Source organism: Ambystoma mexicanum, chromosome 12, assembly GCF_040938575.1.
Source record: "Ambystoma mexicanum isolate Mex_15411 chromosome 12, UKY_AmexF1_1, whole genome shotgun sequence".
Classification (NCBI taxonomy): domain Eukaryota; kingdom Metazoa; phylum Chordata; class Amphibia; order Caudata; family Ambystomatidae; genus Ambystoma; species Ambystoma mexicanum.
The window spans coordinates 972146306-972172604 of record NC_090936.1 but is presented as its reverse complement, the minus strand read 5'-3'; the positions used below and the strand labels follow the sequence as shown (position 1 = coordinate 972172604).

The following is a 26299-nucleotide window of genomic DNA, read 5'->3' as shown; positions in this document are numbered from 1 at the left end:
AAATACAATTTTGGGCCACTTTTTATCTCATGGGTCAAGCTACTGTATGCACACCCATTAGCCAGGATAAACACCAATGGTACCCTATCACTCTTGATCAGAATACATGGAGGGACCAGGCAAGGTTCCCCGTTGTCGCGACTATTGTTTGCCATGCTGATGGAGCCACTGGCGGATGACACACAGAGTACGCCCATGCAAAGGGGCATCAGACTCATGAGAGAACTGTAAATGATCTTGTTATTTGCTGCCAATGCGTTATTATTTGGGTGTGATCATGCCAAGCACCTGGCGCCTGTACTGTGTACCGTCCAGGAGCTCGGTGCAATGTCTGGACTGCGTGTAAACTGTGCTAAGTCGGAACTATTCACTCTAACTGACACTACTAAACCCCCGCCTAATGGCGACCAAGTGAAACCTAATGGGTTTCACTTGGTCACCATCAGAAATCAAACTCTTAGGGATATGATATGATATGATAGGTTATTTATAAGGCGCTTAATACCCAGAGGTTTCTAGGTTTCTAAGCGCAGACCTGGGGATCGAACCCGTGTTGCTCCGTGTCGTCTTGCTTCTAAGGCAAGCACGTTGCCGCTAAGCTATCCTCCCGAGACAACTGTAACATGCCAGAAAGCCTCCCTATATGCTCGGAACCGCTAAATTTCACAATTGAGTAAAACTCCTAAACTGCTATATTACTTGGTTAACGTCCCGGTGTGGCCCGGAACTACGTTCCGCGAAACACTGGGGAAGGCAATAAATGGCTTTCTGTGGCACTCTGGCGCTGTGCGCCTTAAATGGGACTAACTGGCCCGACCGTATGATAGTGGGGGCCTCTCTGCCCCTAACTTTGAATGCTACTGGGTGGTGGCACAGGCACACTATGCAGCCTACTGGTTTGATACCAATGCGCAACATCCTCACTTAAAATTAAAAAGACTTGCTGATGGTTCCCGCGACGTGTGTTCGCTCGTGCTGCCGCCATGCACCAGATTACGAACAGATATTGACCCAGTGACTATTACTGCCCTAGCGTGGGATAAAATATGGAAGACACTGAACAACCCCAGACCATATCATAAAAACATGCCATTATGGAATGTTGTCCCAACACTCCCCCATATAAGCAAGGCAGACGCACTCCAGTGGGCCAATGACGGGTACGAAGTGATCAGAGATGTTTACAATATGGACTCCTTTATGGAAGTCCGGGACCTGACCAAACCCCTCCATCGACAATCAGGGCAGTGCAATACACTGTGCTCCGCCGCGCACTCAAAACCACGTGGGACACATTCCCTGTACAGCCACCTGATGAACCACTCCTTGATACCGTAATGAAAGGCACCACCCCCGGGGTGGGGGAGGGGTGGTGGCTAGACTATATGGAGCACTACAAGATCGGAGCTGTAAACCTTTAGTTGAACTCAGGGAATACTGGGCCAGAGACCTCGGGGAACACATTACTGATGAGAAATGGGAATCCATGTGCTTACAAACCCAGGAAGTGTCCTTCAATATGAAATTTCGACTGATACAACACAAAGTATTGCACTGCTTTCATTACACCCATATCCGCATTCACCGTATATCGCACACCCACCCGTCCACATGCCCTAGATGCACCAAAAGTCAAGCAAACTACATACACATCCTGTGGAGTTGCCCGATGCCACAAGGGTTCTGGGATGGAGTTTGTGAGACCATGTCAACTATACTGAACTCTGAACTGCGCCCCACCCCTTTAGTTGGCTTGTTTCATAAATTTGAGCATTTAGGTGGAGGTCTCTGCAAGCTTGTTAGTTTATGTATGTTGCTGGATGTCCGGAGTATCCTGTTGTTATGGCTCCGCCCAGCCAGCCCAACTGTTTCCCAATGGCTCAACGTGATCACTTGGGCATCAGACACGGAGGAGCGCTGGTGCGCACTGCAGCACATGAACTCTCGACCCAAGGACATATGGGCCCCATACAGCAGTTATCTTGTTTCTACTCAATTGTGTACAGACAGCACCGACGAGTCAACTGTCGATGAACAAGACAATGCATAGACTCACTACTAACAATTTTACCCTAGGTTCCCCCTGTTTGAGTACTATGTAGTTCTCGGCCCCCACCCAAGCACAATGTACATTGTAAGGTTGTGATACCTATGTTTACCTCACTGTGTTGATTGTTGATCACACTATCTCTGCTGTAATGTCGAACGCAATTTTCTAAATAAAGGTTTAAAAAAAAAAGGTGACATATGCCTCCTAGGCCTCCTTAACCTTTCTGCTATGTTCAGTGTGGTTGATGTGAAGGCATAATGAAGCAAGACACAGACAACCGACTTAAAGTTCAAATAAAGGATATTTCTTAACTTAAATGTCAGGATGGTAGAAGGCTTTACTTGCCCTATACTAAGGTGGGGTTTCCATACCTGAACGAAACTAAGGAAAAGAGTTCAACTTAGAAGTCTGTCTATGTCCAAAACCTATGCTTTCCTCACAACTAAAGCTTAAAAACATGTAGGGATGTCACTAATCAAAGAAACAGTGATTAACGCAAAGCTCCGAGCTTCTTCCTGCTCATAGCTTCCTTTTCAGCTGCCTTCCCCAAGTTCAAGAAAGTTCAGAAAAATTCTCAAAGTTATCTTTCTCACATTCACGGTAATACAGTTCCACACGATCTTCGGGGTTCCCTTCCCCAAGTTGCAGGTAACACCATTCAAAACAAAAGGGGTCATGAGGCTCCGTCCTCAAGACAGAATTTGTAGTTCATCAACTCTCAGGGTTCCTTTCCCCAAGATTTCAATTTAGCAGCTTGTATTACGGGTTCAGTCTTTCAAAAGTTCAAACACAAATCTAGGTCCACTTGACCCTCCTTCTGGTTTTCTTCACCAGTTCATTTGCAGTGCATTTCCTTGGTTTATTTCACAATGTCTTTGAGTTCTCACCGTTCAGAATGAACGGTCCACCCATCACAGCTCGCACAACCAGGATCCCTAGGCTATTCAGCCCACACAGGTCCTTATTTGCCTGTTCCTGTGTTCAGAGTTACATTCACTTAATTTCTCTTTGTTGGTCTCCTGGCTTCATATGTAGGTTTACCCTTTTCTGGCTTTTCCTGGGTAGCCTCTTGGCTCTACCATAACGTGCCACACACCTCTTGCCAGTCGTTGACCTTGCCACACTGCATTTACTCCAGGAGTTCACATTGTGGTGGTTTTGATCATGTCCACCTTTCTATGGCACTCTTTTCTGTATGTTGTTTTCAAATGGGCAATTTCTCTTTGGCAGTTCTTTGCTGTGCCCTTAAAAGTTTTCCTTCGTTCCATATTTGATAAGCTTAATTACAAGGTTTCATTTAGTTCAGTATTCAACAGATATTCAACATGCTTAATTTCAAACTTCCATTCAGTTCGGCATTTAATATGCATTTGTTATGCTTGATTTCAAGTTTTCCTTCAATTCGATAGTCAATATGCATGTGACATATTTAATTCCTAGTTTCTATTCAGTTTGGTAATTAATATGCATTCATCATGCTTAAGTCCAAGTTTCCGTTCAACACGGTAATTAATATGCATTTATCATGCTTAATGTCAAGTTTCCATTCAGTTCAGTGAGTGTTTACCTACTCACAGCCTGCCCGGAATGCCCCGGCTTTCGAGTGCCTCTCCCTGACACTCACCGGTCTTCGGTCTTTGGCGTTGCTCCGGCAGCTTCTTTCTTCTTCGTATGTCAGCAGGCCAGCTTCAGCAAGAACCGCTTGCACACACAGGCCTGCCTTGGACATGCTGGTTGCTCTGCTGCCTCTGGATAAACCTGGACAGCATCCTGCTTTCCTCTTTGCTTTCTCTCTGGGCTGCTGGCAGGTGTCCTGGCTCCACTACACATCCCATCAAATCTGCCTCTAGCAAAAGTGGGTCCCCTGCTGGTCTCCTCCCCACAGGCTTCCCTCTTTCTCTCTATAGTGTTCTTTGTCTCTCTCTTTATACACCTGCAACCACTTGACAGGTTGCAGGTGAGGATCCTTAATTATACCTGATTCTCACCATACTCTGCAGGCATCTTCCTAGTCCTAGTACCAGAGTGGTAAAATAAAGGTGTATTGTTCATTACTGTCAGTCTCCTCTTACTCGTCCCAGTACTTTGAATGGTTGAATGGGGGGACTTGAGGGGGAGAGGTCTTGGAGTAGCCCACAAAGGTTGTGGGAGGATTAGGTTGATCATGAATAGGGAAAGGGGGATACCATGACTTGCCTGGGGGTACCCCACTCCCACTCTCTGAGGACTCTCCACCCAGGTGATCCTCCCTCACTTCTCCACCCACAGGGTCAGGATCCAAAAGCAATGGCCTTTCCCTGGCCACCTGAGAAGAGGATCCAGGGGGTTTAGACGTGAGAATACCCTCAGGTTTCTCACATTGACCACCTCACACTGACCAGCCTACTCACAAACAGAATGGGCTTCTCGGTTAAAGCTTTCAACTAGCTCTTTTCTTACCTCACGGACGGATGCCAAGCTGTCCAGATGGTCAACTTCAGGACAGACAGCCAACCCTTCAACTGCAGTGACGACTCAACCTTGCCTGAATTAGGACTGCTCAACAAGCTGCAGCATGACTCATAATAGGACAAATGAAATTCAACCACATTTCACCCATTCTATAAGAGCTATACTGTCTTCCCACACCATCTAGAAAACTCTTTAAAATGTCCTGCCTTAACAATAAGGCAATCACTACTCACACACCTGCTTACTTAGCTGCAAAACGATGTATCCCAGGTGGGACATGCTCCTCCAGGAGCCAGGCCATAACCAGTGTTTAATTAATAAAAGAATAAGTGCCAGGGCTCAAATATTTTCTAGCATACCCATGACATATCAGGAAGGGTAGCTTTCCAGTCACTGTTGCCATGCCCTATGGCTGCTCCCCTCAGTGTCAACATGTATGAAATTAAAGGTACAACTACGACTGGCTCGTTGGGGTTGATGAATGTATGGACTATGGCAGATGGGTAAATTCCAATAAACATAACAGTCAGTCAATAAGTTTATTTTGGCCAGCAGCTATAAAAGTACATCAATGACACATACAAAACAATGATCAAATATACAATTCAACCAACATCACATTTAAAGGAGTAGCCGGATAAGATCTTAGATCAATGCCCAATATACTGCACCACTCTAAGCTACTTAAATACCAGCAGAATTCAGTCAAATTCATTGGGCCTCATTACGACCCTGTTGGTCCGGAAAGAACGGTGGCAGTAAAACCACCGGCACCGTTCTTTCCAGACCGGCTGATTCAGAGTCCTGCAGGCAGGAGGTGTCACTCCCGCCAGGTTTGACCTGGCGGGATTAACACCACCTGCCTGCAGGCGGACATGGAAACACCGGCTCTGTCATAGATGGAACCAGTGTTTCTATAGTTCCCATCCCCATGGAGTACTATGGGACTACATGGGAATGGGAATTTACAGAATTCTGCCTCCGGAATTACCGGGTCACCAGGGTTGTAATGCTGCGGTGATTCCGGCATCATGGAGGCAGAATGGTATTACGGGTCCGGCGGCAGCCTGCCGGTTTTTCCGGCATGGCTACTGCCAGATGCGTAATGAGGCCCATTGTCTCTCTGCTGGTGTGTCCTGGCACAACTTAAAAAGTCATCACAGATGACAGACATGCATCCACGTACAGTGCAAAAAAAATGAATACATTTGTTTGTGAGGTCTTCCCTGGTTTCTATCTGATTCATGACCAGTTTAGGAACCTTATGCAGAAATAGGACTCGCCTGTGGGGCCCCCTTTCACCTGCCCAATTCCATATCCTTCAGTGTCCTTTTGCCCATACTGTAAACCAAGAGGTGCACTTTTAGAAGTGGTATAGTTCATAAGCCTACCACCCCCATGGTTTGAACAAACTACCACAGTATTAGCACTTGGTGTGGAGTCCGCCCACCTAGTCGGGATCGCCATGAATCGTAGAATTGAGTGCTGCAACAAACTAGCACTATGTGGGGAGAGAGCTTTTAGTCAGAATCATATGCAGTACCCTTTGGGAACATCACGCACGATTAAGACTACAAGTGCAAGTACAAATTCACCTTTGGTACAAGTCCGTACTGCACAGTATTTGGTAGCGGCGGCTGAGCAGCCAGACCAACCTCAAGAGTAAAGTGATTAGTACAAGAGATTACACAAATGACAGCAATTACTATGGCTCAAACAAACACTGATTGAATGTTTCTGAGTAAAATAATATACATTTATTTACACCATCATTTATAAAACAGTTCACTATCATAAAGCATCAGCAAATCACAGTCGTAATATACTACAACAACACCCAATCAATTCTGGACAAGTTAAGCTCAAAATGAAGTGTGAGCAAAATGGCACTCCAGCAATTTAAAAGGGAGAAAAGACAAGGTTATCCAAAACCAATAGCACCAACAAGTTATAGGCAGGTCAATCTAGAAAAGGCTACTACAACTATGATTCAAGTCAATAGGTCTTGGCCAATGTTAATGGTTCAGAGTCTTTGCAGATGATCACACAGTTCAAAGTAGTTCGCGGTTAAGTCTTTGCCAAGAGTTCAAAATGAAGTTGGTCAGAGGAAAAGTTACTTAAAGGAGAAGAGAAGGACAAGCCTTTGGAGAGGCGAAAGATTTCCCACGCTTTCACCGTGGTCAAACGGAACGAACGACCGAATTTGCACAGTACCTTTAAAGAAGAAGAATACTGTAGCTGAGGCAGTTGTTCCTGGCAGTTCCTGCAGGCTCGCGGTTCCTGAAGCTTCTGTCATGGTGACAAGATGGAGGACGGCTGGAGGGTCCTGCACTGCCCAGGGAAGAAGCCAGCAGCGGGGCAAAACTACGAATAAAAGGTGCGCTCCTTAAAAAACAAACTGGTTCTCTTCCCACTGGCTATCCGATCTACTGCAGCGGTGCACAGTGAATTTGACCAGGATGAGGACCGGTGTCTGGTTTTTGATGAGCTGTCTGTTCCCACCAAGCTCAGGGGAAGAATATTCCTTGCAGATCTCCTCTGTCATTGAAGTTTCAGGCGATTTGGACCTGCTGCAGGGCTTCATCGGGTGTCCAGTAGTTGCAGCAGTCATCTTCCTTCAGCTTCTCTTTGGTTTTCTCATTCCAGAGGCGACTATGCCTTCCAGTCCCAGAGACTGGCTCTTTATGCACCAAATGCCCCATTCACACAGCCTGACTGTCAATCACACAGCAGGTTGGCTGTCCTGGCAGACAAGATGTAGTGGATACAGATGGATTGTTCTGTTCCTACGGGACCCAGAGCCAGATGGTGCATGTGGCGATAGAAAAACACTCGTCCAGAGGCTATTAGGCATTGTAAGGTTTTTTTTTAAAGTTTTTTTCAAAGAAAGTTTTTTGAGAAAGTAAGGTTTTGGTGAGATTGTCTAAAATATACATACGTAAGTGACCCGACGAGGGGAAGATGAGCTAGATTTTGTCCTCTGTTATTTTCACAGGGCCTATTCAAACAAGTTTATAGACGACAGTGAAGGATTTAATCCAACACATCTGTCTTCATCCCTAGATTGGTGGCATGGGGGTGAGTACGATGTTATGTGTTTACTCTTTAGAATTGCACATGTGACATTAAGAGTCACCTTTGTGAAGAAATATGGATGACACAAGACCTTGATAGGTTTTTCTGTATGTCTTTTAGATTTGAAAATGGCTTACTCAATCCATGAAGGGCAGGACATATCTATTTGCCCTACGTCCTGAAGAAGGTCTTAAGAAAAATAAGGACAGCCATTTCTGTTAAATTTGACCGAAACACGTGTTGACGACAACATGGACAGTCTGTATAACCAGATGATATATGACACCTTAAACTAAGGATTGGGTCATAAATAGATGCTAGAAATGTCTGTAAACATTGGTGTAGTATTGGAATATGACTACATAGTGTATTGTAGGCCATAATGGTTTTATGTATGTATGTATGAATGCGAGAATGAGGGATTGAGAGTATTGATGTGAAAGAATTGTGATTGTGTCTTTAAAAATGGAAGAATTGTTTTAATTAGGACATACAGTTATATGTTGATGCAATTAATTATTGAATACAATTTGTATTATTTGAAATAACTATCTGTGTCATCCTGATCCACTGGTCCATCCTCTACTTTTGTATCATGTATCTTACCTGAAGGACCAGGGATCTAACCCCCTCTATATATATTCAGGGCAGCCACCAAGCCAATCAAACAAGAGTTTGACAAGGAGACCCTGTGCAGGGAGCCTCAAACCCCTCCCTCACATCCTGTCCAACCAGACACTCAGGGCCTAACTAGGGCTTCTGTGCAGAAGCCAGCCAAAGGACGGCGAACAAAGGAACCAAACCTGGTTTGGAGCGCAGAGTAAAACACTAGAAAGACCTTTATGAAAATATCTGGCAAAAAAACTTGACCGGAACCGACTTAAAATAAAAGTGGATTACCGGGTTTGAGTTCGAGGCTACCACCATATCCTCAAATGGTACCAAAGGCTATTTTCATAGTATGAGGTAGAATAGAAATGGTAGATACCACTGCCACCAGCCAAATCTTAGAGAAAGGGGAGCATACTAATATTCCATGAGAATCAGACAAAAGGGGATAACTATTCACCCCTCCAGTACTCTATTCGAAGATAGGGTGTACAGGGTCTGTGAATTTAAAAAGACTAGTAAAGTCAATAGTAACTTTACATGTTCTGGGAGACAATAGTCAGTCCCAGAAAATGAAGTTTAAAGTGGGAAGTCTGAAAAGACAGCCCTGTGTCACTGCACTAAAGGTGCTGGGTGACACACAGTAAAAAGATGATGCCTGCGTAGTAGGTGAGGCTCCACAGTCCATGAACACATACAAATGTTAAACACACACAGCAAAACACATGTAAGAGTGGGAAAAAAGGCTCACACTCTTACCAGGTAAAGAAATTAAACCCCCAGAAATCCAGCAAAGCTGCTGAGGGACTCACAGGGTAAGGGAAATTAGCCATTCTGGAGAATTCACCCTAACAACAGGTAAGCGACTAGGGGCCTGGTGCCCTTTGTAAGGCAAGGTTCGAGGATTTCCGATAACAATCCCTACACTATATGTACTGCCCGAATCAGATCCTAGGCCATCTACATCAGTACTGGCATCGGAGGTGTTGATAGCTACTGCCCTGCAGATTGAGCAACCCCCATGTCTCCCCTAGCATGGGGTGAGGACTCCGCCATAATAGGGCTACTCCCGTGAGCATTAAGGAAAGACGTAAATAACTTCTTTAGTAAATTAGAAGGATTGGACATACTGCGAATGCAGAATGCCCTTCCTTATTACAAGCCAAAGGTGCAGTAGTTAAATTAGCACCAGCACAGGCATTACAATTAATTCAATTGCCACCTGCCAGTTCCATAATGGGGGTAAATCTGTTAGAGGTCGGGAGTGCATAGTCAGGTGGCTCGCCCTGCGCAGCAATGCATACCTCGTCTGCACAATCACCTAAGGGGCCCCTGCTAATGGGCGGCACAGCACCCTGCACACCACCCCCCAACACGCCCTCCGAAGAAGACTGCCCAGCGCTAACCTCAGTGCACATTGCTCCTCCCTCACCAATGCTCAAAGTGTGCAAAGGGGCAGGTGTGTTAAAGCACTTCCCTTCTTCCTGTGTAGCCGGTTTATCAGCTTGTGGGTCCCTGATTGTGTTCACATGGTGTTTGGGCTTATTCGTCATGTTATTCTGTTTAACACCTGCTGTGATAGCGCTAATGTTAGCTTTGCATTGCGTAGGGGTCAAACCACTGGGAGTTGAAAACGTGGGTAAGTCATCTAGAATGATACACAAATATGCAGTGTGGCTGCAGTTGTTAACACTGCTGCTGCTACACAGCTCCCCGTTAACACATGTTGTACTGCGTGCATTGGGGCTTATAGGGTCGTTACCAAGAACTGCTTGATTTCATTGCTTAGAACATTTTCCTCATGTCAGCGGTGTTAACAGTCGGAGGGCGAGGAAAGCGCCTGTCCAAGTGCGCCGTGACTATCCCAGACACCCCAGTCCACGTACTCCTCGACACGGAAGCATCAGTGAACGTAATGGCTGATGAACAATGCCGGACATTACCAGGGCTGCCAGCCCTTCAGGACACTAGAGTGCTCATTTTCACCTTTGGAGGAAAGACTCCCCTACCGCTGGAAGGCGCCTTCATCGCCACCGTTCAGCATCATGGATGGAACGTCCAATCAGGCCAGGTTCTATGTCACAAAAGTTGCAATGCTAACGCTACTTTGCTGTACCGCAGCCGAGGTCCTAGGCCTCGTCCACTTTGCCCAGGGGGTAATCGTAGAGGACATCCAGCTGCTGTTCCAAAGATTCCCGACATCTTCACAGGAATTGGGCAGAGGGTAGGGAAATCCACCAGCTACAAATAGACGACACGATCCAGCCAGTGGCCCTGAAGCACAGTAGGGTACTCTTCCACCTCTGCAAACAGGTCGAAAAGGAGATTCAAGACCTCTTCGAAACTCCACATTATTGAAAGTGTTGAAGGACTCACCCCATGGGTCTCCCCAATTGTCGTGGCACACAAGCCCAAACAACCGGACAAAGTCCATCTCTGCATGGACATGAGATTGCCCAAAAAGGCGATCAAGAGGGATAGACACCTGACACCCACCTTGGACGAGATCATTGCAGAGCTAGATGGCGCCACAGTATTTTCGAAGCTACCACCAGCTCCTACTCCATCTGGATAGCTCGTATATAACGACTTTCACCCCTCATATTGGCCCCTACAGATACAAGCGGCTCAATTGCGGCATTTCATCCGCCACAAAGGTATTCCAGAACGCCATCTGCGGTGCGCTGGCAGGACTACCTGGTACCCTAAATGTCAGCAATGACATTCTCATTCATACCAAATCTGAGAGCGAGCACCTGGAGAGACTTGAGAAAGTCCTAACTCAGATGCAAACCTTGGGCCTAACACTCCACCGTGAGAAATGCGAGTTCCTAAGGGACCAAATCAAATTTTTCATCTTCGTCTTCCTGTGGAGTGGAATTTCAACAGACCCGGTGTAAGTCAAGGACATCCAGGAGGCCAAACCACCCGAGACGGTGTCAGAAGTAAGGCGCTTCTTAGGCATGGTCACGTACTGTGGCCGTTTCATGGAAAATCTAGAAACCGTGTCAGAACCACTAAGGAAACTCACCAAGCAGACGACTACCTGGCGATGGTCAGCCCTAGAACAGACAGCATTTGACAACATAAAGAAAGCACTGTCTAATGAGTGCAAACTATCGTTCTTCGACCCACAGAAGAGCATTGAAATCCTCATGGATGCAAGCCCATTCAGACTAGGAGCCATCCTCACTCAAGCCAACACTGATGGCATGCAAAGCACAGTGGCATATGCAAGCTGTGCACTCTCTCCTACTGAACAAAGATATTTACAAATTAAGCAAAAGGCCCTAGTGGTACTGCTGGGGTGCCGCCACTTCCACATATACATTTATGGGAAGCCAGTGAAAGTGATCACCGATCACAAGCCCCTCGTTCCCATCATGATGGGCAGATCAGCAAATCCTCCTCTTCGCATCAAGAAATGGCTGCTGGCACTTCAGGAGTACAACGTGGACCTGAAGTACAAACCTGGACTGAGCAATGCCGCAGACTACCTGTCTTGGCAACCGAAGCCGGCAAAAACTAACTCCACGGAGGAAGTAGCAGCAGCCGATGTGCACCTGAGACTTGTCATACAAAGCTCTGTCCCCAACTCAATGAACCTCCAGGAAATCCAGGCGGCCTCCGCAAACGATGGGTGCTTCCAGATTCTGTGCAATGCCATCGAAACAGGGAAGTCAATGCTCAATGACCTGGGCTCCAAGACACAAGAAGCCCGACACACTGGAGAAACTATGGAAAGCACAGGGTGAGGTCCCTTTCACGGAGGACGGACTCCTACTGAGGCGGTCACACATAGTTATCCCCACAGAGATAATTGACCCGGTGATAACGCTTGCTCGGCTTGGCCACCAAGGCGCGGCGAAAATGAAGAGCCGCCTCAGGCTCAAGGTCTGGTTCCCAGCTTTAGAGTCGAAGGTGGAAGAATTCATCAAGGCTTGCACATGGTGCCAAGCTGCAGCCCCTCACACCAGAACCAGCCATTGGTGGACCAGTGGTCCATATACCCAGAAGTCGACTTTGTCTCCTCGCTAGCCCTTCAGGATATCATTCCAGTCCTTGGGCCTTTATTCCTAATGGAATAAAATGTGCAACCCATGGCTTCTCCAAAGAAGTCTGGTCAGACAATGGATCCCCTTTCCAGAGCGCGGGTTTAGAAGAGTTCCTACCGAGAAGCGTCATTGGCCACAGAAAGATAAGACCGGTGTGGCCATGTTTGAATGGCGAAGCGGAGCGCTTCATGCGTACACTTAACAAGTGTTTACGCATCGCATATGAGCAAGGGTCATGTGAAAAAAGGGCACTCTTCCAATTTCTTCTCGAATAAAGGACATCCCACATTTCTTCCCGAGAGTAGCTCCCGCCGAAGCCCTTTTCCAGAGGTGCCCACGCAAATTCCTGTTCGAACTGGAAGGAAGGATTCCAGAAACAATCAACAACCATAAAGTACAAGCCCAAAGGGAAACAACAACCCAGAGAGAGAACAACAGGTGCGGAACAAGCGACCATGATATTGCGGTCAAAGACACTGTCCTAGTAAGGTGGTATGGGTGCAAGGCTCACAAGTGACAGCCGCTGATGACCATGGACTAGTAACACGAAACACAAGCTTCTTCAGAAGACTCACAGCACCACCTCGGAAGCCAGTCGACTGGCAAGGACAAACCAGGGACTCTGCAGTTTACCATCCGGAATCAGATGATGGAGAGGATGACACGGGAGAGCCCTATCCAGAAGCATCTGCCGAGCCGGCACCCAGGGAGCCCCGAGCGTTCCCAAGGACCAGCCCTCACTAGCGGGACAGAAGCTGAGGACGTACCACGTAGGAGACTGTGAGTTGCTCAACAGTTATGTAGTTAAAATGTTTGTTTGAAATTCACACAATGATGTTTTGCCTGTTATAACATGCTCAGAAGGCCGGAGGTCTGTTTGGTTTAAAACAAATGGGAGGAGTGTGGTGCCATGTGACTGGCGTCATGACGTCCCACCTCAAGACAGAGAGCCTGGAATAAAGGGGCCCGTTTCGCGCCTTTCGCGGCAGTTCGGAACGGGCCGGTGAACCACATCAACGTGTCTGTGTCTTATTGGGCGTCCTGCTGTGCCATGCGCATAGGCCACACATGGCCCCACAACACCAACCTTTGCCGTAACGTACCATAGAGCCCAAGCACCTGGGCTCAGGCTGCAGCTGAAAGAGCCGAGTATGTGGCAAAAGGGAAGACAGCAGCTCCTTCTTCAGGGAGTCATCAGGACCTCCGGCACCAAGCAGACATCAGCACCTTTTGTGCTCAACACCCATGCCCTTTCCCACAGACTGCATCCTGCGGGGTTGCTCTGGAGGCTAAGAAGCCTGGGAGCCATGTGCTCAATCTGGTCCAGGCTGCGTGGAGGATACGGCAGGCAAGTGGCAAATGGCAGGGAAACACCCTACAGGCACTCAAAACCTGCACCCTTTCCCATGGGCTTCACCCAGCGGGGTCTCTCTGGAGGCTAAGAAGCCTGGGGGCGTGGCCTCAATCTGGTCCAGGCTGCGTGAAGGATACGGCGGACAAGTGGCAAATGATAGGGAAACACTGTGCAGGCGCTCAATACCCACTCCCTTTCCTGCAGGATTCACTGTGCAGGGTTGCTCTGGAGGCTAAGAAGCCTGGGGGCTTGACCTCAATCCAGTCCAGGTTGTGCAGAGGATACAGCAGGCAAGTGGCAAATAGCAGGGAACAGGCTCTCAACACCTGCACTCTTTCCCACAAGATTCATAACATAACATAAAATAAAACTTGTTGTGTCTTGATATGTTTAAGTGTGTCTTTAAACATAATAATTTTAACATTTTGTTATGGCTTTATGGATGCTTCTTAGGTGACTGACAGTTTAAATAATAAAGTTGCCAAAACACCAAATATTAATTGAACTGAGTCTGAAAGAATAGGTTCAGGGGCTCAGAAATCATAGCCAGGGCAAACACACCCACAAATTAAGCACTGGCCATCACTAGGCTTGAGATAAAACTTGCAAACAAGGAAAGAAAACAGGAAACAGGCCTTCTCTTATTATGCCCCTGCCTACTGGAACACCACCCCGGTGGCAATTTGGGACACATCAACACTCTTGCAGTTCAGGAAGTAACTTGTGATCTTTTTCTCCAGTCAACACCTAGGTGCCACCTAGGCTCTTGCATTTCTGTATCACATTCCACCCCAATAACTGGAACATTGCCTTCCACATATTGTAACCCTGCCTTTTCCTGATATGTTACCTTCAGTGTCGTGTACAGCGCACCAGTGCTTGGTAGCCAAATCTGATATGAATGCTGAAGAGGGTCTTTTCCCAATAAATGTTCTTTCCCCAGAATTCTGCCAAATTACCACCTTTTCATAATATCTTTCTCTTTGATTTTATCATCCCTGAATCACAGGCTGACAATCACACTCAAACACTGACTGCTTCCATGGACCTTAAGCAAATTGTGCCGTCCCCCACGCACAACAAAGGCAACACCCTAGATTTAGTCTTCACATCATCCCGCTGAATTACTTATGCATAACCTATCCGACTTGACTGGTCTGTCCGCCATCCCATTATCAGTCACCCACCTGACTACAGCCCACCAAGGTCAGGCTAAATGCCCCCTCACTCCACGCCACTCATTCAAAACCTGCCCAGTCAATGAGCGACACGCAAACTTTGCAGGCCTCCTGGAATTATTCAACAACTCTGCTATGAAACTGATGGACACTCTTGTCCCCCTAAAATCCATCCAGGCTAAAACCAAACAATCCATTCCATGGTACACCCCTGAGCTAGCCTCCAACAAATGCTCAATCAGAGTCCTAGATAAAATGTGGCGGAAAAACCATAACTCAGAAGGCCTCGCAAACCTCAAATCTCTCAGCACAAACCATAGGATTCTGATTACATAGGCCAAAGCTGCTTACTACTCCACCATCATTGCGGCAGCCTCTAATAGGAGCATAGCATGCTTTGAAGTTTTAAAGCATTGTACCAAACCCTCTCGCGGTCCGCGGTACCAGCAGCTCAGGAAAAAGGCAAACGAATCAACACAATATTTATTGAAAAAATAGACAAAATCCAAGAGACCATCAAATCAAATTCTCACAGCATTAGCATTCCCTGCACAGTGGGAAGCACACTGCCCATCTCGACCAAATTCGCTCCTATTTTTCCCCCGGATGTCCTACAAATGATGGCCTCCCTCAAACCTATTTCTTACTCTGACAATATCATTTTGTCCTTCATCGTTAAACAATTGACGAGCCCGGCGCGTAATGCGCTCCTCAGCATCATCAATGCCTCCCTTGCCGAAGAATCGTTCCCGGACACCCTCAAAACTGGTCTCATACGACCTCTTTTGAAAAAAAAAACCTAGAGCCAGACAACCTGGCAAGCTACAGGCCCATTACGAACCTCCCTTTTATTGGCAAAATCTTGGGAAAGGTATTTGTTACACAACTACTCACCAGAATCAAACACCTCCATGTCCTAAATGACTATGAGTCAAGGTTCCACCCAAAGTGTATCATCGAGACAGCCACCATCCAGGTGCTGGATGATGATCCCAAAATCAAGGATAAGGGCTACTCATGTCTCTGAGACCTCTCGGCTGCATTCAACACCATCGACCACCATACCCTTCTCTCCCTCCTTGCTGACAGGATGAGATTCTCTGGCACTGCCCTGAATTGGTTTACCTACTACCTCCCAAGCAGACACCAGGCTGTGCAGATTAACTTGTAGCATTGTAAGTGACTCCAGGTCTCCTGCAGAATCCCCCAATGCTCCATCCTCTCACCAATCCTTTTTAACCTTTATATGGAGCCTCTGGGCACTTTCTTCAAAGATCCCAATATAGCCATCCACCAATACGCAGACGATACTCAGTTGTGCATGAGAGTAAATAGCATGCAGGACATCATTCATCTCTGCGATTATCTAGCCATCCTCCAGTCCTGGATGTCAACTGCCTACCTCAAACTAAACCCATCCAAGATTGATTTCATCCTCATCGGTCTGCCCGCTAAAAAACTATGTGTCCAACAATGGCTCAATGATATGCGACTAGAAAGATTTGATCCACAACTCTCAGACTCAGCAAAATCCTTAGGCTTCACCATTGACAGCAGGCTGTCCTTCTAGAAACACATAGCCAAGAAGGCCCAAATAGCCTTGGTCAGAATCTCTACCCATCGAAAAATCAAACCCTTCATCCTGCTGCAGGACATCTGGACTGTAGTGCAGACCCTTGTGGTCTCGCACATCGATGGGGAAATGCTGTCCTGACAGGGCTCCCAGCTGCTAATTTGGCTCCCCTAAAGGCAGTCCAACACGCTGCAGTACAACTTATTACGGGAGCACGGAAATTTGACTGAATTACCCTGATTATACGTGAACTACATTGGCTTCTACTCCAAGCCAGGATACTATTCAAGTCTGCATGTATAATCTACAAAGCAATCACGAGTAGCACATCAGCGTACCTGGCGGCTAAACTCCACATATCTGGTGGCACACACTCCTCGCTCAGCAAATCAACCAACCAGCTTGAATCACAACTTGTCCGCAAAGAGAGGACCCACAAACAATCCTTCTCTTGTCATGCACACACCCCCTGGAACTCGATCCCGGTGTCGGCTCAGAATTCCCCCACAATTCTCCAATTTCGCAAATCTCTCAAATCTCTCAAAACATGGCTCTTCAACAACATCTGACCAAGGACTAATTTCAATGGACGCACATACCAATGCACAGACCTCACAGTACTGCGCTACTGTTAAAAGATGGCAGCCCAAATATCCGCTACCCACACTCTGCACAGCGCTCTGCTGCTCTCGAGGTAGGTCTGTGCTTTAAACAATGAAAGAAAATAAAAAGTAAAAATACGGCCACTTACTACCATTTTTAAATCCATTTTATACTTTGGTTGGTATAGGCAGGGTACACAATCTGCCCTAACATACCCATGAGCCCAGGCATCTGTGATTGAGGGTGAAAACAGTTTCAATGGGTTGTGGGATCTTCTGGTGCCTAATATCATGTGAATGCACATGGTTGGGTGATGTGAATACTCAGTGACAAGGCCAGGCTGTACCAGGACCCATTTGATGCTGCTAATGCCTCTTCAACAGGTTGACGTGCACAGTAATGGTACATTTTCCCACCCTCTCCTGTACCATGGATCTGCAACAGTATGGTCTTCATCAGTCCTTGCAACCAGTCATGGGGGTAGTATTAGAGAAGTCCATTGGTTGCACAAAAATAACCACTACACAAGAGGCTGGGGCCCCAGGTGTGAAGATCAAAGGTGAAGGTTGCTAAATGCTACGCTCAGTAAGAGTCACCTTGCGAGGCTCATCAGTAACATGACACAAGTCAGAAGAGGGGCGCAACTTGGGTAGGGGATGACCCAACTGAATGAGTTTGGCATGGAGGGACGGCCAGGGCCTAAACCGCCAAAGTGTATGGCTTGCCCTGTTCCAGATACATAAGTTACGCCCGAATAGGGGACAAGTTAAGCAGAAGACGGCTTGGTTAAGGAGATATAATGAAGTTTGTTAGATCATAAAGGGTAGATATTATGTGTGTAAGGAGCCTAATATATTGGGTAGAAAGGGACCATTGATCTGGATGACTTGCAAGGTGTCACATGAAAACCTGGGACAGTGTCCACAGAGCCCATGCACATGGCCTACTGCAAGCAGATGGCCCAGAGAAACCAGACTGCAAGTGCAGGGCCTTCTATGGATGGTAGTGTCAACAGAGAGCAAGCGCGAGGCGTCGACCAGCACTGGGCAAGGGCTACTTCCATCTTACCTGAAAACCGCTCTGTGTGTCTGTTCCCGCTCCTCGCCATTCACCATACAGGAGAAGAGCCCAAAGGACTCAGTACCTGGTGAGCACAAAGATATCACGTTAGAAGGATCACTTAAGGTTTGTGATTGCATTATATACTGACCTGCCTTGCACACAGGACCTTAAACTGTATATGAAATGAATGTACACAAATGCAAAGCTACAGCCATATGACACACACACACACACACACATACACACACATGACTCTTACTCCTCAATTCTCCAGGCAGGGCTCTGTTGTTCTAGGAACACAACATTCCTTGATAAACATATATGTTCCCATACTTGTGTCACGCAGCTTAAGCATATAGCTTGAAGCAGTCCTTCACTTTACCAGACAGTATAGCTCAACACGATCCTTCACCCAATCATAGAGCATAGCAAAGACAACCGAGCCATAAAGGACAGGGGACGCTTTCATCCAGTTATACAACACAAGTAGACCTTCTACCAATCATGTAGCACGGATTAGTATCTCACCAGTTGCACAGCACAGGCACGTCATCATCGGGTTTTATTAGCACAGGCATAACACCAATCTTATGACGCAAGAATGACTTGTCCAGTAACGCAGCTCTAACCAGGACTTCACCCAATCATATAGCATTTAGCAAATCTTGATATTGACTAGGCCAGGCCCTTGAACAAACATGCAGCAAAGAGCAGATATTTACTCAGTCATGAAGCATCTAACGAATACTCATTAAATCATCTACAACAAGCCTTCACCTCACGCCTTAACCTAATGAAATAACAGAGACTAGGTCTTTGTCCAATTGTGTGCCACATGGCAGACCTTCGGCCAGTAGAATAGCACAGAGCAATGCTTCACCCAATCATACAGTAACCGGCAAGTCTTCAACCAATCATACAGCACAGATAAGGCCTTCAACCAATCTCATTCACCTTTCAAGAATCTGAAGGAAAAGGGTGAAAACAACATCCACTAATAAAACAAGGGCGCCCTTCATGTTCCTCCTCATGGGCCCATGGTTGGCTCCCAATTACCACAAGCCCAAGGGCCTTTACCTCAACCCGGACACACAATGCTGGAGCAAAGCAACAGTGAGGCTTCCAAGGGCAGTAGATACAGAGTATGGGGAAATAAGGGCTGCCCGGGGAGGGTGGCGGTGTGGGGGAGTGGCAGAGAGTGAAGGGGCAGAGTCTTGAAAATTGTTTAGGTGATTGTGTAGTTAAACTGTGATGCTCACACCTACAATGCAGACTAGAGTGGAGGGAGGTGAAGGTGAGGGGTAAGGGTGCTTGGGGAGGAAAAGACGAGGAACTGCTCTCGTGCATCATTTTATTCTGAGCACAGCGATCCACCCACTCTCCCAATAATGTAAGGTATTGGGGTGATGGTCAAGAGAGCCAGCTATTGGTGGACAGGTCTGAGTAAGAGAAGTGCCATATTCCGGGACTCACAGAAATTCCACTATGTTTTTGGTGCATTATCTATAGGACCAGAGCCCAACGTCCACCCCTTTCTAGGATGAGAGCTAACGGCCCTGCTTGAAGCAATAGTTACTTACAGTATTTGGGGTCCAGAAAGTTCCACACTTCTTTCAAGGTGTTCCCTGGGTCTTTGTTGCAGGGAAGCATTTGGCTCTTGTGTTATGCAACTGTTCTCCACGATTCATAAATTACCCGGCACCACCATCCCTGGTACTTTGGGTCCTCTTAATGGGGGTCAGGCAAAAACATTGGACCCGAGTATTCCAGGTCTCTTCCCTCCTTGCAGGGCTCAGATGCCCATATGGCTTTAGGCCCCCACACACTTACCCTTCTGGCTGTCCTGACATGCGGTCCAGTTGGGACAGGCTTGTTCTTAGGCCAGAGCTTCCAGAACGACATTCTGACCCAGTCTCTTCGACTTCCACCTGTGCTTGCACTCTGTTCGTTTTTTTAAAGGGAATCTTTCTTTCCTGTCCTTGATCCTTTTGGGTTTCCGTCCTTCATGACTGTACGACTGCATTTCTTTCTGGTTTCACACCCTTTTCTTTCTCTGGGCTTTGTTCTTAGCCCCTCCTAATATTCTTCCCTCCACTTCCTCATTCCCACTTTCTTTCATCACACACTCTCCTTTCTTGGGGTATTATTCTCAGTCTCCTTTATATTTCACGCCTCCTTTTAGGGGGTTCCTTCAGCCTTCTGCTATGCTGGCTGCCGTCATATTCTCTGCAGCTCTGCTTCAATTCTCTACTGATCCTCTACTTGTTCTGTTCTCTGGATGCTCTTTTCCACTAGCCTTTCTATGATACACTCTCGTCATCGCAGGCTCTGTTTCACCTTTTCTTTAAGTGTTTCTTCTTTCTCTGTCTTAGGGTGTCTCTTTCCTCTTCATGGATTTTTAACTTGCCGACCTCAGCTCACCCAGTTCTGTTGCATCCTGTTTCTTAACAGCCTTTCTCCCCTCTGCCCTCGGGTTGTTTTCCATCTTTCTGGTGAGCCTTACAGACTTTCTTATGGTCCACCACTTATTTGCCCATCTCTTGTTCCCTTCCCTTCTCTGTCCATTCTTCCTCGTCTCCTCCCATCCTCTATTTGCTCTTTCTGTGCATGCTTCCTCTGTCTTTTTCCATACTCTTTCTTTCCTCCTGCTCTACTTTTCCTTTGTTCATGTTTTTCGCTCTTTCCTCTCCACTTATTTCTCACATCAGTAGTCTTCCCTCCTCTGCACTTCCTCATCGGGTTGGTATGTTTTCTTTCTCCTTCTCCTGTTCTGTTATCTTTCCACTCTCCCTCTTCATATGTAAAACTCTCCCTCCTTGCTGTTCCTAATGCCCTCTCTCTACTTCCCCATCTCCTTTTTCCTTCTCTATTTCTATTTACCTCCTTCAGCCTGCTTTCCATCCTCCCCTCTTCTTCTTTCTGTTTCACTGCGTTCCCTTGCCTCCGCTTTGCTTTCTTCAACTGCTCCTTCATTCTCACTTTGTTTCTCACTCACCGCCGCTCTGTATGTGTTACTGCTTCATCAATTCCACTTCTGTGCAACGTTCTTTTTCTCCTTCTTTTTGTAAGCCTCCCCTTCTTTGATATCTCCAGTGACCATCTCCAACGAGCCCACCTCTGCAAGGGGATTTTACTGGGCTGGTACCAGGATGCCAATCACCTATCCTGTCCCCTTACCTGGCAAGCATGTCAGGCCCCGATTTTCTTTGGGGCTCCATGGATTCTGTTGGCATCATTTGCAGTGGCCATCTAACGGTCAGGAAAATGGTCGTGAACATCAGCTTGACTTCCTTCCTGTCCTGCTGCCGGAGCCTCTTCCCCACAGGACTACCTCTCCGCATGATACCTCTTGGGCATCATGTGGACAGGTAGTCTTCTCTACATGATGCCCAAGATCAGGATTCTTGGGAATCCTGATCCCATTGTCCAGTGCAGGTTTCCAAAATTGGGAACCCCAAGATGGCCCTGGCGTTCGCGCCTTGAGGACCACCCCCCCCTAGCTCTGTAACCCCATGACAGCACTGCCCACACCCCAGGTAAGGAGACAAACAAATGGAACCTGACTAGAGGGGTACATCATTCCCAGTTCCAGACTTACCCCTTTTATCTAACATGAACACTGTCATCCTTCTAAGTCCAACCTGAGCTTGTTTCTCATGCCCGAGCTGTGACTTGATCACAGAGGCTAATTAAATGCACAGTAAGTCCAATTGTTTGATGGTGGGACGTGTCTGCCAAGAATATCACCAGGGAGTGGGGTTTAGAGTTCTAAAGTCCATGTTTATATAACATTTGAAGTTCTAGTAGCCCTCCTTTAAGAAAGCAGAAGGTTTTAGGGTTGCAGATGGGATATGGCACTTTCCAGAGGAGCGACAGTACACTGGCATTCCAGAGCATGGGACTGAGCCCGCCTCTGGTGGCTAAATGGAAAGATGTGTTTATGAACAATGCATCCACTAGGCAAAGCATCAGGATAGACGAGGAATTCGGGTGACTGAAGTGGTCTGCATGTCAGATTGGTCGCTCCACTCATTTTTAGGGCAACATCAGAATTGTGCAGAATATCAGAATTAGGGAAAGTATCTGGACATGCATCTAGTAGGCAAAGCATCAGGATAGACGAGGAATTCGGGTGCCTGAAGTGGTCTGCATGTCATGCTGGTCTCTCCACTCATCTTTAGGGCAGCATCAGAATTGTGCAGAATATCAGAATTAGGGAAAGTGTCTGGACATGCATCTAGTAGGCAAAGCATCAGGATAGACGAGGAATTCGGGTGCCTGAAGTGGTTTGCATGTCAAGTTGGTCTTTCCACTCATTTTTAGGGCAGCATCAGAATTGTGCAGAATATCAGAATTAGGGAAAGTGTCTGGACATGCATCTAGTAGGCAAAGCATCAGGATAGACGAGGAATTCGGGTGCCTGAAGTGGTCTGCATGTCAAGTTGGTCTTTCCACTCATTTTTAGGGCAGTATCAGAATTGTGCAGAATATCAGAATTAGCGAAAGTGTCTGGACATGCATCTAGTAGGCAAAGCATCAGGATAGACGGGGAATTCGGGTGCCTGAAGTGGTCTGCATGTCATGCTGGTCTCTCCACTCATCTTTAGGGCAGCATCAGATTTATGCAGAATATCAGAATTAGGGAAAGTGTCTGGACATGCATCTAGTAGGCAAAGCATCAGGATAGACAAGGAATTCGGGTGCCTGAAGTGGTCTGCATGTCATGCTGGTCTCTCCACTCATCTTTAGGGCAGCATCAGATTTATGCAGAATATCTGAATTAGGGAAAGTGTCTAGACTGGGCAGAGCTTGAGAATTTAGGCAAGGCATCGGGATTGGGAATAACATCAGGGTTGGACACGGCCCCAGTCTTTGGCACAACACTGTGACTGGGCAAAACATCTGAATTGGGCATGGGTTAAGGTTAGGGAAAGCATCATGATTGGGCAAAAAAAACGGGAATGACCAACAACACAAACCAGTTAAATGTCAGAACTGGTGAACTCACCAGCAATAATCAAACCATTTGAAATAAGCAAAGCATTTGATTTAGAACAGAGATCAACATTTAGCCAGAATCGAAATTGGAGAGATATCAAAATGACGAAGCGCATGGGAATTTAAAGCGGCATCACAATTTCAGAATCACATTTGAATTTTGCAAAACATTGGAGTTGCACAATCATTTTGAGTCACATAAAATGTAGATGGTGGGCCAAATTGTGGAATTGAGCATGCATGAGTGGGTTTGGCAAGTCCTTGCCCTTGAGCGATCATCAGAGTAATTCACAGTTCAAAGACCTTAAACTACGATTCTTCAATAAATGTCCATAACATGTCCCCTATACATTCTAAGAGAGACCAGTCTAGGGACGAGTTGAAGACCTAGCGTGGATTGGTGTTAGACAGGGTTTGAAGATGACACAGCAGGACCTGCAAAATGTCAGGCACAAATGATAATAAAAGCAGGGAAAGCAGACTTAACAGGGTGGGTTCAGCCTGGCTCAGGGAAAAGGACAGATTCGGGGCGGGGGGGGAGTCTTTCTGATCAAGGATCCCATCCTCTTATATCATTGTGATGTTAGGTATAATGACTTAGGGAAAGAAAGTGAGGAAGAAAGTCAGCCTTGCTGCAGCACAAACTGGCTATCAAAGGCTAGCACCATGGCAAAATCATCACTGCGCGGTGAAAAAGGAACTGGGTTTTAGAGGCTCAATATAAAATTGAGATCTGGTTGTAAGAAAGGGCCATTAAGCCCTGGGGAGGAAACACGATTTTAAGTAATAGTGGATGATTTGTAGTGCCAATGCATGGACCGTAGTTAGCAGAGAAGAATGTTTAGTATAAATATGCTTTAGTTCACACTTATGCTAGTTTTGTTCCTTGTGCGAGGATGGTGATGACAATGACAATGTTTTTCAAGGTCAGACCTGCCCATTAAGGTGACACTTTTCGCACAAGAGCTGTGTCTGTGGTCTTCCTAGAGAGGGAGAAGAAATTCCAGAGACAACAAGTAGAGGTGTAACCACCATCGGTCATGAGTCAAGCCCAAAGAAGGAGCCAAGAGAGGCCTTAGGGGGAGCAAAAAGGGTACATGAAACTGATAAGAAAGGACAACTACTGAGAGACGCCGGATGGAGAAAAGAAGAAATACCCCTATCTACAAAAAGGAGAAACTCCAGAGACAACAAGAAAAGAGGTGTAAATACCATCGGTCATGAATCAAGAGACTGCAAATTAAGCCCAAAGAAGGAGCCGAGAGAGGCCGTAGGGGGAACAAAAAGGAGACATGAAACTGATAAGAAAGGACAACTACTGAGAGACGCCGGATGGAGAAAAGAAGAAATACCCCTATCTACAAAAAGGAGAAACTCCAGAGACAACAAGAAAAGAGGTGTAAATACCATTGGTCATGAATCAAGAGACTGCAAATTAAGCCCAAAGAAGTAGCCAAGAGAGGCCGTAGGGGTAGAAATAAGGGGACATGAAACTGATAAGAAAGGACAACTACTGAGAGACGCTGGATGGAAAAAAGAGGAAATACCCCTATCTACAAAAAGGGACAACACACAATTACTAAAAGATGGTAGATCTACACCAAGAAAGAGCAGCAGCAGAATAGGGAAAATGAGGAAGGTGGAGAAACCAGCCCAGCACTGAGTCATGAGAAACAAAGAAGAGACCCTCGTTTGGAGAAGATGAACAAGGGATGGGAACTTTGGATCAACGAAACAAATTGTGCAAAGGAAGAGGCAATGTAAGAGGAAAAAAGATGCACCATGGCACCAAGCTGAAGAAAGGAATAACAGTGAGGAGAGAAGCAAGTATTTTAAAAAAAAGCACAAAGAGAGGCACTAAAGATCGAGACAGGAGAGACCACATGATGGAAAAAAAGGGATCTAGAAGAGAGACCTGTGAGTGAGGAGCAAGCAAGATAGACATGACCATGGTAAGATGAATGTGGCAGACAGGAGAGACCCAGGGTAGGTAATGAGAGAGTGAATACAAATCCTGCAGCTGTAAAATAAGAGACATCATGGAGAGACCTATGGGAAATGAGACAGGGAAACATATCCCAGACTGGGGACGACAAAGCCTGGAGAAATATTAAACTGGTAAATTAGAGACAAGCTTGGGTCTCATTATAACTTTGCTGGTGTGGAATTAACGTGCCGGTATTACCATATACCGGCACGTTTTCGCATCGGCAAATTACAAGGTTACCGGTGGGGTGGAGGAATTCTCTCCAGCTAAGAGAGAACTGCACACGTAATCTGGTGGTATTACCGCCGGACCAAATACCAGTAACGGTGTAACAGTGTTACCATTTGTCGGTATCCTGGCAGAATTACCACCAGGATAGCGGCAAAGTTATAATGAGGCCCATAGGACCTCATTATAAGTTTTGCATTGCAGGAAAAGTGTTGATAAGGTGGTGGAAATTCCCACTTTTCCCGCACTGCATAAGTACAAGTTTGCCAGTGGGAGTTCACTGACTTACCTCCAGCCAAGAGCTGGAAGTAAATCAGGCTCCCACTGGTGAAAAACACCCGATATTTCCAGAACCAGTAGTACTTGTGCCGGAAATACCTGCAATTCCCCCCAGGGTGTTTTATGGGACTCCATGGAAGCCGTTGCCGGCACCTGGAATATCGCGGATTTCCCGGGATAGCAGGCACCGGTAACGGTAGGTTAATTTCCCGGTATTCCACTGGAATTACCAGCAGGATACTGGAAAACATATGAGGTCCGTACAGTAAAAATCCTAGGGTAAGGGAAATGCAAAAGAAAGGAGAGACCCCAGGATGGATAAAATGACAGGAAGACTAGTCCACATGAGGACTGGGGTAGATAAGCGAGACCTAAGACAGGGGATATAACACACATAGGAATGAAACCCAACTAGAGGAATGACACAAAAAGAGAGACCCAATGATGTGTCCCAGAATGAGGAAAGTAACAGGAAAAAAGACCCAATGATGGAGAATGAAGCAAGGAAAATAGATTTCAGGATTGCAAACCAAACAACGAGAGATTCCAGGATGGGGAACAATTCAGGTAAGAGAGATCCCAGGGTGGGGTACAATACATAAAGCAGAGCCCCCATAATGGAAAAGGATAAAGGTGGGAGAGGTCCCCAAGTCAGGGAAGACAAAGTAAAGGAGAGACCTTAGGAATTGAGACATGGAAAAACTACCTCAGGATGAGGACGGAGACAGAAAGAAGAGATCCTAGAATAAGGAATGAGGTAAAGGTGGTGACACTTTAGAATGGGGAAACACAAGATG

General features: G+C 46.5%; 1 protein-coding gene across 2 annotated transcripts in view; it reads right to left on the bottom strand.

The window, feature by feature from the left end:
• Positions 1–26299, bottom strand: part of MAPK8IP2 (mitogen-activated protein kinase 8 interacting protein 2) — a 451558-nt gene that overhangs the window by 139036 nt on the left and 286223 nt on the right. For both annotated transcript variants that reach the window (XM_069629461.1, XM_069629462.1), the window contains exon 6: positions 18017–18092. In XM_069629461.1, the coding sequence (XP_069485562.1) occupies positions 18017–18092 (76 nt within the window). The remainder of the gene's footprint in view (positions 1–18016; positions 18093–26299) is intronic.